We start from the raw sequence: 15,564 nt of genomic DNA, 5'->3' as shown, positions 1-15,564 counted from the left end.
ATCCTTAACGTCAAAGAAGTGGCAAATGAAATCGCTCCATAAAAATAACATTTAAAAAAAGACAACGCAGCAAAGTAACAGTCACTGATCATTTAATGGCCCTTTCAGATTGTGTGTGAGAGATGGTGGGCAATCTTATTTCACCATGAAAGACTGTCTTTTAAATTTCAAAATGGATCCCACTCTGACACACCAGTGGAGGGTCCTGACTGTCCGTCTCTTAGCTCTGAAGATGGGTGGCCAAGCTAGGCGTGACGACGGCTCTCAGACAGGCTCCTCATGCTGTGATCTGTTGTTGTTAGGATTCTGAACAAAGTTGACAGAGTAGGATCCAGTGCCCGAATCCTGGTTTACCTGGAAGTTTGATGTGGACAGACCAAATGGCCGCAGGAACATATTGCCCAAGTCCTTCAGTTTGCCTAATGACAGATAGATAGGGAGAGACATTAAAAAGCGAAATAATGACAAAAACGATGATGGAAAAACAAAAAATGACCAATAACACATGAAAACATTTAATTGAAGTCAGTATTTTTCTATTGACAATTGCAAATGAGAGGATATTCCAATACACATATGCTTAGCTTTGTTCTACTCTACAAACTCGGCACTTTAGAAGTGAGCCGTTTTCCCCAGCACAGCTCCAAGGGTCAAATTAATAGGAAATGTTGATTAAAGAGCCTCCCTCCCTACACACCGCTTCGTGGTCAATTTCAATTCCAAGCAGTTGAAATGTGTTCCCCACTCCCAGCCTAGTGAGTAGCAACGGGGTCCACAATACCTTATAGTGAGACCATGATGGAACAGAACCGGCCCTACCACATGTTATTTTAGGTCACCCTCACCTGACAACAATATGATTTAAAACATATCACAAGGCACCGTTGTTGTTGGGGTTTTTGCTAGTCAGTGAATGTACTTTAGTCTTTAAAAACAAGTTATAGAAACATCTCAAGGATGATCAATGGGTGGGAGGGAAAACGATGCACCTGAGCTCAATTTAGAGACTCAAAACGAAGGATCTGAATACTTATGTAAATAAGCAATCTATTTGTTTTTTTATACATTTGCAAACATTTCTAAAAACGTGTTTTCGCTTTGTCATGGAAAAAGGGGAAGGGGTCTGAATACTTTGCGAATGCACTGCACTTATGTCTTTGAAATGTTTTCCTGGGGGTGCAATCTATGCAAAACAATAGAAAAGCAGTTGGTGATCTCATACCCATCATATCGTCCTTCAGCTTCTCATTTCGCTCGTGGATCTGTTGTGGAAGCCGCTGTACGGAGGAGAGGGAGAGAGACAGTCGAGGTAAATGACTTGATTGCTGTGAAGACTACTGGCAGATACGGTTTACCTTCTGCTGATCTTATATTGTACTCATCCTACAAGCACTGTTTGGAATGGAACTTCACAGAATAAAACACTTTCCACTACTTTACCTTCAGGTTGTCTTGGCAACATCCCTGTGGTGGGAACACATTACACCTAACCCCTGCACTAGAGCCAGCGGGAGGTAAACCCTTCACAGTAACACCTCATTATCCATCTCAAGTCAGAAGGAGCCCTTTCCTCTGTTTTGTAATCACTGTCATCTTCCATCTAGGGTGCTGCAGGTCTAGACACTTCCATCTAGGGTGCTGCAGGTCTAGACACTTCCATCTAGGGTGCTGCAGGTCTACACAGCATCTTCCATCTAGGGTGCTGCAGGTCTACACAGCATCTTCCATCTAGGGTGCTGCAGGTCTACACAGCATCTTCCATCTAGGGTGCTGCAGGTCTACACAGCATCTTCCATCTAGGGTGCTGCAGGTCTACACAGCATCTTCCATCTAGGGTGCTGCAGGTCTAGACAGCACGCCTCCAAGGACAGAAGTTCTCATCACAAATTATCCATTCTAGATCAAACTACACTGAACAAAAATATAAAACCGCAACTAGAAATATTTTATTGAGTTAAAGTTCATAAACGCAGCAAAAAAACATCCTCACTTGTCAACTGCGTTTATTTTAAGTAAACTTAACATGTGTAAATATTTGTATGAACATAAGAATCAACAACTGAGACAAACTGAACAAGATCCACAGACATGTTACTAGGAGAAATGGAATGTGTCCCTGAACAATGGGGGGGGGGGGGGGGGGGGGGGTCAAAAATCAAAAGTAACAGTCAGTATCTGGTGTGGCCACCAGCTGCATTAAGTACTGCAGTGCATCTCCTCCTCGTGGACTGCACCAGATTAGGTGCCCTAATCTATGGATTTCACATGACTGGGAATACAGATATTCAACTATTGGCCACAGAAAAAAAAGAAAAAAATGGACCGTACTTAAGTCTTTGAAATGTTTTCCTGGGGGTGCAGGAAAACCAGTCAGTATCTGGTGTGACCACCATTTGCCTCATGCAGTGCGACACATCTCCTTCACATTTTTATTTTTTTTATTTCACCTTTATTTAACCAGGTAGGCAAGTTGAGAACAAGTTCTCATTTACAACTGCGACCTGGCCAAGATAAAGCAAAGCAGTTCGACACATACAACGACACAGAGTTACACATGGAATAAAACAAACATACAGTCAATAATACAGTAGAAACAAGTCTATATATGATGTGAGCAAATGAGGTGAGACAAGGGAGGTAAAGGCAAAAAAAAGGCCATGGTGGCAAAGTAAATACAATATAGCAAGTAAAACACTGGAATGGTAGATTTGCAGTGGAAGAAAGTGCCAATTAGCAATAAAAAATAATGGGGTGCAAAGTAGCAAAATAAATAAATACAGTAGGGAAAGAGGTAGTTGTTTGGGCTAAATTATAGGTGGACTATGTACACATAGAGTTGATCAGGCTGTTTATTGTGGCCTGTGGAATGTTCTCCTACTCCTCTTTAATGGCTGTGCGAAGGTTCTGGATATTGGCGGGAACTGGAACACGGCGTTGTACGCATCGATCCAAAGCATCCCAAACATGTCTGGTGAGTCTGCAGACCACTGAAGAACTGAGACATTGTCAGCTTCCAAGTAGTATACAGATTATCATGCTGAAACCCGAGGTGATGGCGGTGGATGAATGGCATGGCAATGGGCCTCGGGATCTCGTCACGGTATCTCTGTGCATTCAAATCGCCATCGATAAAATGCAATTGTGTCTGTTGGATTCATCCGTGAAGAGTACACTTCTCCAGCGTGCCAGTGACCATTGAAGGTGAGCATTTGACCACTGAAGTCGGTTACAACGCCAAACTGCAGTCAGGTGCAAAGACCCTGGTGAGGACGACAAGCACGCAGATGAGCTTCCCAAAGACGGTTTCTGACAGTTCCTGCAGAAATTCTTCAGTTGTGCAAACAGTTTCAGCAGCTGTCCGGTGGCTGGTGTCAGACGATTCTGCAGGCGAAGAAGCCGGAAGTCCAAGGCTGACGTGGTTACACGTGGTCAGCGGATGAGGCCAGTTGGACATACTGCCAAATTCTCTACAATAATGTTGGAGGTGGCTTATGGTAGAGAAATGAACATTAAATTATCTGGCAGCAGTTCTGGTGGACATCCCTGCATGCCAATTGCACGCTCCCTCAAAACTTGAGACACCTGTGGCATTGTGTTGTGACAAAACTGCACATTTTAGAGTGGCCTTTTAATGTTCCCAGTACAAGGTGCACCTGTGTAATGATCATGCTGTTTAATCAGCTTATTGATATACCACACCTGTCAGGTGGCTGGATTATCTTGGCAAAGGAGAAATGCTCACTAACAGGAATGTAAACACATTTGTGCCCAAAATCAGATAAAAATAAGCTTTTTGTGAGTATGGAAAATTTCTGCTCACGAAACATGGGACTGACACTTGTTGCGTTTATATTTTTGTTCAGTATAATTAACTGTGGAGTTGTTGGGAGGAGCTGATTCTCTGGTAAGTGTATGTGTGTCTACCGGTGTGTGTCGGGGCTGGGGAGATAAGACGAGAGTATTTTGAGACCATTTAGTGTCAGATGGTGCATTTCAGATGGAGAAAAGCTTCTATTCCAGGCCAGTCCAAGCCCGCGCCTCAAACGGCACCCTATTCCCTATGTATTGCACTTAGTGCACGAGTTAGTGCACTCTAAAAGGGACTAATAGGATGCCATTTGGGATGCAGGCGCTGTGAGCTTGTGTTGTGTAAGCCTCCCCCTCATGGCTACATTAGTAAGAGCTGCTCCTCGGCTCCTGTTATTATTGCAGAGCCTCATTCAGAACGAATCAGGAACATAGAAACTGTCAACCACAAACCTCATTGAATGGAAAGATGAAAAACACATCTTTGTCCGAGACATTTCAGTTTGCCGAGCATTCAATATTTCATGTTAAACAGTAATGCATTTTTTTTTTATTTGATGAATTTGACACCCCGAGCTAATAAACATGGAAAATCAATGAAATGGTTTAATAACTGGGCCTCATATCAAACGCTTCATTATTATTGATTATAATGACTGTTCGGGTCTCCTAACAACATTCAATGTAAAATGAAAACCTTTACACAATACTGTTCATGTGCTAATAACTACGACATGAAATGTGTATTTACTGAAGAGTGTTGTTTTGTTGTATATGTTTTTTGGGGGAGTGTATTTTACCCCCTTTCTCGATCTTGTCTCATCGCTGCAACTCCCCAACAGGTCGAAAAAGGCAAAGGTCGAGTCATGCGTCCTCCGATACAAGACCTGCCAAACCGCTCCTTTAACACCCGGAAGCCAGCCGCACCAATGTGTCAGAGGAAACACTGTTCAACTGATGACCGAGGTCAGCCTGCAGGCGCCTGGCCCGCCACAAGGATTCTCTAAAGCGTGATGAGCCAAGTAAAGCCCCCCCCCCCGGCCAAACTCTCCCCTAACCCGGATGACGCTGGGCCAATTGTGCGCCGCCCTATGGGACTCCCGATCACGGCTGGTTGTGATACAGCCCGGGATCGAACCTGGGTCTCTCGTGTTGCAGTGCCTTATAAACCTCTGCGCCACTTGGGAGGCGAAGAGTGACTTAAAATGTAAGCCTTCTCTATTCTGCTAACAATGATATATTATAGTTGAAATGTCAGTGGTTGCTACTAACCATGCAGGCCTCTCTGGCTGAAGGCAGGTCAGGGTCTTTCTCCAGAGCAGCCTTGTAGTCCTCCAACGCCTCATCCAGCTTGTCTGTTTTCTCATAGAGCTCTGCCCTCCGCAGGATCGCTCGCATGTAGTTTGGGTTCAACTCTATGGCTGGAGGTGACGAAAACAAGGACAGAGTGCCAGTGACGTAGCGATGGGTACGAATAATAAAAATGGCATTTATCCAAATCTGCAGCTGGCGTTAGTGATTTTGATCATATCAACTGTAATTTAAGGAGATACGCCTGGATAGTTTGAACAGAATTATTATTATTATATATATTTTTTTAAACAGTGTTCTGGAGTGGGAATTGTGTCTTCTTCACACACAATATAGTTGGAAAGAAGCACACACCATGTCCCAGACAGTTCAACCGTCTGGCATTGTGGAATTAGAACAGAGACGGAACAGACTCACCCTTGGTGCAGTCGGCGATGGCTCTCTCATTCTTATCCTATTAGGGGGAAAGGTGTTTCAAACTCAGCAGTCACCATTTTGTTATGTATTTGTTTGGGTGGAAAGGTTATGACAAGATGACAGCAATTCCAAATGACCGGTTGATGTCTTGACCCGAGCCATCTGAATAACCAGGTAGGATTGTGTTTGCCAGTCAAACCTATCCTAAATTTATGTAGCGACAGTAGAGCACCACTAGGGGTCACAAGAGATCTGTCTCTCTTAGCCCCACCCTCTTGGGAGATAAGGGTGGTTTACTCAGCGCTTCATTTTAGCCTGCTAGAACTGGATCCGGCACCTCTTCATTTTGGACTGTTTAATTCCAGAACCTATTTGACCGGATCCAGTACCTATCGTGGCATGAAACATAATTTTCACTTTTTGCTATGTAAATCATGCAGATAAAAGAGATCAAAGTTAATTCGTGTTGCCTCTTTGTTAATTCTCCTTCCCCCCCCTCAAAGAGGTGATGTGAAAAAAAGTAGATTTCCAGCCCAGGGTTGATATTCTAGAGTTGATTGGCGTTGGGCCGGGCCGGTCAGGGCTTAAGGTTTGCACAACATTGTAACCTATACTTGAGACCAAAAAGTAGCCGTGGCTGTGTGAGAAGAACACCAGTATCGCTCACAGAACTGGAATGAGATCCCCTTTATATGATCTTTCTCCCTCTCTCCGCTCTCATAGACATGACCCTGCAACTCATCAAGTATTTCCTTACAGATCATATAAAAGGGTTCTGAAGGAGCTATATAAAGGGTTCTGAAGGAGCTATATAAAGGGTTCTAAAGGAGCTTTATAAAAGGGTTCTGAAGGAGCTATATAAAAGGGTTCTAAAGGAGCTATATAAAGGGTTCTAAAGGAGCTATATAAAGGGTTCTGAAGGAGCTATATAAAGGGTTCTGAAGGAGCTATATAAAGGGTTCTAAATGAGCTATATAAAGGGTTCTGCAGGAGCTTTATAAAAGGGTTCAGAAGGAGCTATATAAAAGGGTTCTAAAGGAGCTATATAAAGGGTTCTAAAGGAGCTATATGAAGGGTTCTAAAGGAGCTATATAAAGGGTTCTAAAGGAGCTATATAAAGGGTTCTAAAGGAGCTATATAAAGGGTTCTGAAGGAGCTATATAAAGGGTTCTGAAGGAGCTATATAAAGGGTTCTGAAGGAGCTATATAAAGGGTTCTAAAGGAGCTATATAAAGGGTTCTAAAGGAACTATATAAAGGGTTCTAAAGGAGCTATATAAAGGGTTCTAAAGGAGCTATATGAAGGGTTCTAAAGGAGCTATATAAAGGGAGCTATATAAAGGGTTCTGAAGGAGCTATATAAAGGGTTCTGAAGGAGCTATATAAAGGGTTCTGTAGGAGCTATATAAAGGGTTCTAAAGGAGCTATATAAAGGGTTCTGAAAGGAGCTATATAAAGGGTTCTAAAGGAGCTATATAAAGGGTTCTAAAGGGTTCTGAGCTATATAAAGGGTTCTAAAGGAGCTATATAAAGGGTTCTGAAGGAGCTATATAAAGGGTTCTGAAAGCTATATAAAGGGTTCTGAAGGAGCTTATAAAGGGTTCTGAAGGAGCTATATAAAGGGTTCTGTAGGAGCTATATAAAGGGTTCTAAAGGAGCTATATAAAGTGTTCTGAAGGAGCTATATAAAGGGTTCTAAAGGAGCTATATAAAGGGTTCTAAAGGAGCTATATAAAGGGTTCTGAAGGAGCTATATAAAGGGTTCTGAAGGAGCTATATAAAGGGTTCTAAAGGAGCTATATAAAGGGTTCTGAAGGAGCTATATAAAGGGTTCTGAAGGAGCTATATAAAGGGTTCTGAAGGAGCTATATAAAGGGTTCTAAAGGAGCTATATAAAGGGTTCTAAAGGAGCTATATAAAGGGTTCTAAAGGAGCTATTCTGAAGGAGCTAAAAAGGGTTCTAAAGGAGCTATATAAAGGGTTCTGAAGGAGCTATATAAAGGGTTCTGAAGGAGCTATATAAAGGGTTCTGAAGGAGCTATATAAAGGGTTCTGAAGGAATATAAAGGAGCTATATAAAGGGTTCTGAAGGAGCTATATAAAGGGTTCTGAAGGAGCTATATAAAGGGTTCTAAAGGAGCTATATAAAGGGTTCTGAAGGAGCTATATAAAGGGTTCTAAAGGAGCTATATAAAGGGTTCTGAAGGAGCTATATAAAGGGTTCTGAAGGAGCTATATAAAGGGTTCTGAAGGAGCTATATAAAGGGTTCTAAAGGAGCTATATAAAGGGTTCTGAAGGAGCTATATAAAGGGTTCTAAAGGAGCTATATAAAGGGTTCTAAAGGAGCTATATAAAAGGTTCTGAAGGAGCTATATAAAGGGTTCTGAAGGAGCTATATAAAGGGTTCTGAAGGAGCTATATAAAGGGTTCTGAAGGAGCTATATAAAGGGTTCTGAAGGAGCTATATAAAGGGTTCTGAAGGAGCTATATAAAGGGTTCTAAAGGAGCTATATAAAGTGTTCTGAAGGAGCTATATAAAGGGTTCTAAAGGAGCTATATAAAGTGTTCTGAAGGAGCTATATGAAGTGTTCTGAAGGAGCTATATAAAGGGTGCTGAATAGCCTAGTACACCATGAGAATGCCTATAATTTGGCCACAGAGGATCAATAGCTTCTTTAAAAATAGCCTAACTGTGGATGGTATGTAGCCCAATAACAAGGCATGCCTACAGTCGGGAATGCGTGGCAAATCTGTCAGCGAACAGCATGCAGACAAAACAGGCCTTCAGCAATATTTAAAATACAATCGTGTGAAAACACAGATTGGAAAGCAAATGGCTCCTGCTGAAAAGAGAAGACTATATCAGTTTGTAGGCTATTAAAAAATATTTTATCAACTTTCAACAGTGGAAGCTGCTGAGAGGAGGATGGCTCATAATAATGTCTGGAACGGAATGGATGGAATGGCATCAAACACCCGGAAACCATGGAAACCATGTGTTTGATACCATTCCACTGACTCCATCCCGGTCATTATTATGAGCAGTCCTCCCCTCAGCAGCCTCCACTGACTTTCAAATATTTTTTATTTTTTTTTACAAAGTAAAACAAGAGGCTTTTGGCACGAGCTCGTCGGCCATCACCAGCGACTGAGCTGGTCAGTGAAACTGGAAAGCATTTTTAGGACTATAATTTCCTCATAGTGTAGCCTACAATGTCTCCACACACCTAGGATATTGATGGATTCAAGACACGGCCATTTTTATTGATCACAGACTCTGTTTGTCAGGGTCAACGTAATGTCCGGTGAACACTGGGTTTACGTGATATAATTATGCAATAAACATGTAGACTTCAGCTGTCTTGAGACTGACAATTCAGGAGACCTCAGAAGGGTTATAAATACCCAACCGGATTACCTTAAAAAAAAGGGCCCTCAAGAGTTCACCACTTGGTTAAGTTTAAATGTTACTAGCTATCACTCTTACCAGGTGCAGGCGGGCAGCAGCACGGTTAGAGAATAGGATAGCTCTGTCCTTGCTGGAACACACAGGGCATAAGCCTAAAGCTGCAGTGTATGACTCCTCTGCCTCAGTGTGCTCTGGGAAGATATGAAGAAGTGTCAGTCAATTATCCATCCATGTAAGCATTGCTGCTGGTGTACACATACATACAGTATACAGTGCATTCGGTATGTATGCAGACCCTTTGCCTTTTATCTACATTTTGTTACGTTACATCCTTATTCTAAAATTGATTACATTTCCCCCCCCCCCCCTCGATCTACACACAATCTACACACAATACCCCGTAATAACAAAGCAAAAACGGCAAATGTATAAAAAGAAACAATGAAATATCACATTTACACATGTATTCAGACCCATTGCTCTGTACTTTGTTGAAGCACCTTTGACAGCCTCAAGTCTTCTTGGGTATGACGCTACAAGCTTGGCACACCTGTATTTGGGGAGTTTCTACCATTCTTCTCTGTAGATCATCTCAAGCAGTCAGGTTGGATGGGGAGCGCCGCTGCACAGTTATTTTCAGGTTTCTCCAGAGATGTTAGATCGATCGGGTTCAAGACTGGGCTCTGGCTGGGCCACTCAAGGACATTCAGAGACTTGTCCCGAAGCCACTCCTGCGTTGTCTTGGCTGTGTGCGTAGGGTAGTTGTCCTGTTGGAAGGTGAACCTTTGCCCTAATCGCAGGTCCTGAACACTTTGGAGAAGGTTTACATCAAGGATCTCTCTGTACTTTGCGCCGTTCATCTTTCCCTGGATCCTGACTCGTCTCCCAGTCCCTTCCACTGAACAACATCACCACAGCATGATGCTGCCACCACCATGCTTCACCGTAGGGATGGTGCCAGGTTTACTCCAGATGTGACACTTGGCCAAAAAGTTCAATCTTGGTTTCATCAGACCTGCGAATCTTGTTTCTCATGGTCTGAGAGTCATTTAGGTGCCTTTTGGCAAACTCCAAGCGGGCAGTCATGTGCCTTTTACTGAGGACTGGATTCCGTCTGTCCACTCGACCATAAAGGCCTGATTGGTGAAGTGCTGCAGAGATGGTTGTCCTTCTGTAAGATTCTCCCATGTCCACAGAAGAACTCTGGAACTCTGTCAGAGTGACCATCGGGTTCTTGGTCACCTCCCTGACCAAGGTCCTTCTCCCCTGATTACTCAGTTTGGCCAGGCGGCCAGCTCTAGGAAGAGTCTTGGTGGTTCAAAACATCTTCCATTTAAGAATGATGGAGGCCACTTCTTGGGGATCTTCAATGCTACAGCAATGTTTTGGTACCCTTCGCCAGATCTGTGCCTCGACACAATCCTGTCTCGGGGGTCTATGGACAATTCCTTCGACCTCATGGCTTGGTTTTTGCTCTGACATGCACTGTCAACTGTGGGACCTTATATAGACAGCCTTTCCAAATCATGTCCAAATCAAATCAATTGAATTTACAACAGGTGGACTCCACTCAAGTTGTAGAAACATCTCAACGATGATCAATGGAAAAAGGATGCACCTGAGCTCAATTTCGAGTCTCATAGCAAACGGTCTGAACACATACATAAATATTTTATACATTTGCAAAAAAATTCTGAAAACCTGTTTTCGCTTGTCATTATGGGGTATTGTGTTTAGATCGATGAGGATGTTATTTAATCCATTTTAGAATAAGACTGTAAACGTAACAAAATGTGGGAGAAAGGGAAGGGGTCTGAATACTTTCCGAATGCTCTGTGTACACAGACACAGCTTTAATGTGAACAGTGTGTTAACACTAAAGCACATTTTGGGGCTGATCCTCACTAGCTAGGTTTCCATCCAATTGGTGACGGTTTTTCACGTGTATATTCAAAAATCAGAAAACTTGACTTGTTGTGGATAATGATGACATAGTGATGACATAGTGCACATAAAAATACCTTTTGTGGTTAAATTCACATGTACTGAATAAAAAAAAAATACAAGTTAAATGGGTGTCCATCGCATTTTCAACCCTCATGATGTTTCTTTCACAAAACAAATGTGCGTTATATAGCGAGTGTGCCCACTCTTGTATTGGCAAATGCCTTTCAGCCAACAGCTCGTAGATACAGTGTGGGTATAGCCACCGTCAGCAGGTTACAACTTTTTTCAGTTACTGTACCACCAACTGAATGATGCTCGGTCCAGAGTACCCCTGAAGTACCCCCTCTTGTGCATTTTACCAGTATCCTGTTGGTCTCATGAGTTTTCTCAAGTACCCCCTGGGGTCCTAGTACTGCTGGTTGGGAACCACTGGTTATACTTGATGAGATTATTATGGACAATTTTTATTTTTTTTGTCAACCAGCAACCAAGTATCGATCATGATGTCACCAGAATAAGACCCTCGATATTTACTGGAAAGAAGCATGAAGCTCATCCATCACCCTGTGAAGTTAATCATAATTTATTTAATCTGTAGCTCCATAAACTGCATGCTTTTCCCGACGAGCCGTAGTGGGAGGACCACACAACATGTCATCGCGTGACTCCCAAGTTTACTTTGATGGACATTATGTCAATATCTAAGCACAAATGCGTTTCCACTGACATTTCTCGCATAATTAACTTTACCGCCATGTACTTTACTCACGTAAAAAGATTACATATCAGCAATAGTTTAAGTGAATCATTCTCTAAGATCCTGTTGACCACGTTTTCTCAAACATCCATCCTCCAGCAGTATACAGTTTAGCCTACAGCAGCTTACCTCCACTCTTGAACTGACTGTTCCCCTTGTCCTTCAGGGTCATGCTCTCCTCTCTGCGGCTCTATGGCACAGCAAAAAAACAACAATCAGATTGAGCTCTTGTAATGCCAACTTACTGACCACCAAATGATGGTTGTAGAGTTTCAAATTGCGCAATTTTTTTTGTTGTTGTTGTTGTTGTTGACTAGGATGAAGAAGTTCACCTCTGTTTCCTCCTCGGTCATGTCTTTCTCCATTCGTCTCAGATACTCCTCATCAAATTCAGGAGGGGTGTTCTCTTCTTCATTCAGTTCAGTATCAGAATCTCCCCCTTCAACTGCCATACTCTTGTCTTCTTCGGTGCACTCATCCCAAGTTTCTTTACCCTCCTCTTCTTCACCTCCCAACAATGTAGTTCTCTCCCCTGACAACTCTGCGCTGACGTGTTTTTTCTCTGTGTTCGGTGAACACCCCTCTGTTTCCTGGAATAATGCTGGGGCTTCTGAACAGTCAGTCCTTCTCTGTCTGTCACCCATGGAGCCGTCTGTTCCATTCAGAGACTCCTCACAGTCAAAGAAGGCATCGTCCCCCTGCTCAGTACCCCCGTGGGCTGCAGTGCTTTGGCCGTCTGGACATTCATGCTGTTCAGACGCTCTAATATTGGTCTGAGAGTTGGTCATTCGGTCAAGGAGTGTTTCAGACTCCTTGTCTGCTGACGATTCCATTGAATTTTCTCCCTGTACAAAACTTCACCCAGAAGGAGGAATTGCAGTCAGTTTTTACATTGTCAATTTAACCTGTATCTCCGTTTAATCTTGGGATAGATTGTCAGTCACACTACACTGCGATATAGAAATCTGACCATAGAAATCATATAATTCACATTCTCTATCAATTCTGCCAGTGACATTGCTAGCTAGATCAGTGGTCTCTAGCTTTCAGTCAGAGAGGAAGAGGCCCAACTCAGCAAAAAAAATGAAAAAAAGGCATTTTTTCTTTGTTCTGCCCACCTAGCGAAGACTTTTTGTGAGTACAATGAGTGTCAAATTTGGTCAACAAAAAATGAATGGCTTATTTGCTATGTGAGGTTTATTTCCTCAAATATAAGTTTTGTAATGTCATGAGTTTATTGATAGAAGTAAAACACATGACATCCAGGCAACTGTGAGGAAAAAGCACTATATCAGAGTTGTCTCAACATGACTATGGATATTCATGAAATGAGGCTAGGAACATAGCATTTATCTCCATTGAATACAGGCAGTTGACATCAACACCCCTCATCGAATATTCAAAAAGGGATTACAATAATGAGATGTATTCACCAAGTCAAAGAGAATGTGAAATAAATATATAGACCCTTGAGCATATATAGTTTCAGTTTTATTTTATTTAACTAGGCAAGTCAGTTAAGAACAAATTCTTATTTACAATGACAGCCTACCCCGGCCAAACCCCAAACAGGACGACGCTGGGCCAATTGTGTGCCGCCCTATAAGACTCCCAATCACGTCCGGTTGTAATACAGCCCAGGTTCAAACCAGGGTCTGTAATGACGCCTCTAGCACTGAGATGCAGTTAGACCGCTGCCCCACTCGGGAGCCCAACGATAGGCGGGAGCTGGACGGCTCCCATTGTTATTAAGGCAGAGAGACATGCATCTTGTCAGTATATCCATAATCTTCTGACTGTTCAGTTGCACCCTCGGCTAGCTAGCCCAGTAACGTCAGCTTGCTCCCTAACACTGTTACTAGGCTAGCGACATGACACATAACATAATAATAGCTACCATTAGGTTTGAATATCTAGCTAGCTGCTAACTTTATCCCAAATATTTTTTAACTTCTGCGACGAAGCTATTTTTCTGGCTAGTCAGCTAATGCTAGCTACCAGTTACAGACCCAAATGATACATAATGTGACATCTTTTCTATGTTTTCTATATCTTTGAATACTTGAAACTTAACTATGTATACACCAAAGTAAATATACACAAAAATGGGTTGTTAATGGGTATAACACTGCATATTTAATACCTTGTGGCTACAGTCCTACCTCTAGTCAGGATGACATTTCCTCTGTAATCATGTCTTCCGGATGCTTATCAAATCAATACGACGCTAAGGCACCCTGGGAAATGTAGTCATTAAGGAAACAGTTGGCTCAAAGAACGTTTCACCCTCAACATAATCATTAAAGTCCCTGTGCAGTCAAAAACATGATAATCCCGTGTTGTGAATATATTTCCACACTATGAGGTTTGGAATAATATTGTGAAAATTATGATAATGCCCTTTTAATGTAAGAGCATTTTGAAAAGAGAGCTTGCATTTTCAGCCTGTTTTGGTGGGAAGGAGTTTTGGCCTGCCTAGTAGTGTTGACCTGTCATTCAGGGCAGGTGGGGCAGAGCCTTACCTGTTTAGCCCCCCCAAAAATAGAAAAATCAATTAAAGTTTGCCTGTTTTTTGCGTGTCACATATCAGTTTACAAACAGTGTAAAAAAAACGTTCCCTTACTTAATAAAGCTGCATACAAACATGGTCTCTTTATTGAGTAAGGCAGCTCCAATATGCAGGTGTTTTCTCTGGTGGAGGGGCAGTTCAGCGAATGCACATAGCGTAGGCGTTGGTAATCTTCTCTAGTTGCGCCGTGATTTGCTTAGTGTTCTGTCAATCATATGCTCAAAATTACATGTCTCTCCCTAATCCAAGACGCCGTAGAAGTCAGGCGTCTTTGTCTTCGTCTTGTCGTGTCTCGTGTATATAACTTTTTTCTTTGCATATAGTTTGTATATATTTTTTAAATATTTTTTAAACCTCAACTCCAACATACTCTCCTGCAACCCGCCTCACCCAATGTGGTATGGATCTGCTATTTTCTTTACTTTAGAACCGGAACCCCCAACAGAAGCTAGCCAGCTAACTAGCTACTAGCTAGTAGTCAGCTAGCCACTGCTACATGCCTCTTCCTAATGTCAATATGCCTTGTCCATTGCTGTTTTGGTTAGTGATCATGGTCTTACTTCACTGTAGAGCCTCCAGCCCTGCTCAATATGCCTTAGCTAACCCTTTTGTTCCACCTCCCACACATGCGGTGACCTCACCTGGTTTAAATGGTGTCTCTAGAGACAATACCTCTCTCATCATCACTCAATGCCTAAGTTTACCTCCACTGTATTCACATCATACCATACCCTTGTCTGTACATAATGCCTTGAATCTATTATGTGGGGATGTTTTTCATTGTCAGGGACTGGGAAACTGGTCAGAATTGAAGGAATGATGGATGGCGTTAAATACAAGGAAATTCTTGAGGGAAACCTTTTTGTCTTCCAGAGATTTGAGACTGGGACGGAGGTTCACCTTCCAGCAGGACAATGACACTAAGCTTACTGCTAAAGCAACACTTGAGTGGTTGAAGGGGAAACATTTACATGTCTTGGAATGGCCTAGTCAAAGCCCAGACCTCAATCCAATTGAGAATCTGTGGTATGACTTAAAGATTGCTGTAACCCAGCGGAACCCATCCAACTTGAAGGAGCTGGAGCAGTTTTGCCTTGAAGAATGGGCAAACATCACAGTAGCTAGATGTGCCAAGCTTATAGAGACATACGCCAAGATACTTGCAGCTGTAATTACTGCAAAAGGTGGTTCTACAAAGTATTGACTTTGGGGGCTGAATTATTATGCACGCTCAAGTGTTCTGTTTTTTAGTTTTATTTCTTGTTTGTTTCACAATAAAAATATTTTGTGGTTGGCATGTTGTTTAAATCAAATGATATAAACCACCCAAAAATCAATTTTAATTCC

The 15,564-nt window shown here is 42.3% G+C and overlaps 1 protein-coding gene across 2 annotated transcripts; it reads right to left on the bottom strand.

Annotated features, from left to right (window-relative positions):
* Positions 1–75: 75 nt before the first annotated feature.
* LOC135551016 (tetratricopeptide repeat protein 1-like) lies at positions 76–13,865 on the bottom strand. Of its 2 annotated transcripts, none has more exons than XM_064982369.1 (8): positions 13,811–13,865; positions 11,981–12,503; positions 11,778–11,838; positions 9,023–9,135; positions 5,536–5,572; positions 5,080–5,228; positions 1,223–1,277; positions 76–419 (listed from the first exon to the last, which is right to left on the bottom strand). In XM_064982369.1, the coding sequence occupies exons 2-8, from the start codon at positions 12,479–12,481 to the stop codon at positions 265–267; spliced, it is 1,071 nt and encodes a 356-aa protein (XP_064838441.1). In that variant the 5' UTR covers positions 12,482–12,503; positions 13,811–13,865; the 3' UTR covers positions 76–264. The 2 variants fall into 2 exon arrangements, with proteins under 2 accessions (XP_064838441.1, XP_064838442.1); XM_064982370.1 differs by having other exon boundaries at positions 13,792–13,838.
* Positions 13,866–15,564: the final 1,699 nt, after the last annotated feature.

The sequence above is a fragment of the Oncorhynchus masou genome, chromosome 12 (assembly GCF_036934945.1).
Source record: "Oncorhynchus masou masou isolate Uvic2021 chromosome 12, UVic_Omas_1.1, whole genome shotgun sequence".
In the NCBI taxonomy this organism is placed as follows: Eukaryota; Metazoa; Chordata; class Actinopteri; order Salmoniformes; family Salmonidae; genus Oncorhynchus; species Oncorhynchus masou.
The sequence above is the reverse complement of the archived record's forward strand: the minus strand, read 5'-3'. Positions and strand labels throughout refer to the sequence as shown.

Excerpts from the sequence above, each read along its gene's own strand:
- LOC135551016 (XM_064982369.1), bottom strand. The coding sequence starts at position 12,481 with ATGGAATCGTCAGCAGACAAGGAGTCTGAAACACTCCTTGACCGAATG. Across the intron at positions 11,839-11,980 it reads TGACCGAGGAGGAAACAGAG|AGCCGCAGAGAGGAGAGCAT; the intron begins GTGAACTTCTTC and ends GCTGTGCCATAG. Across the intron at positions 420-1,222 it reads GCTGAAGGACGATATGATGG|GCAAACTGAAGGACTTGGGC; the intron begins GTATGAGATCAC and ends ATCTGTCATTAG.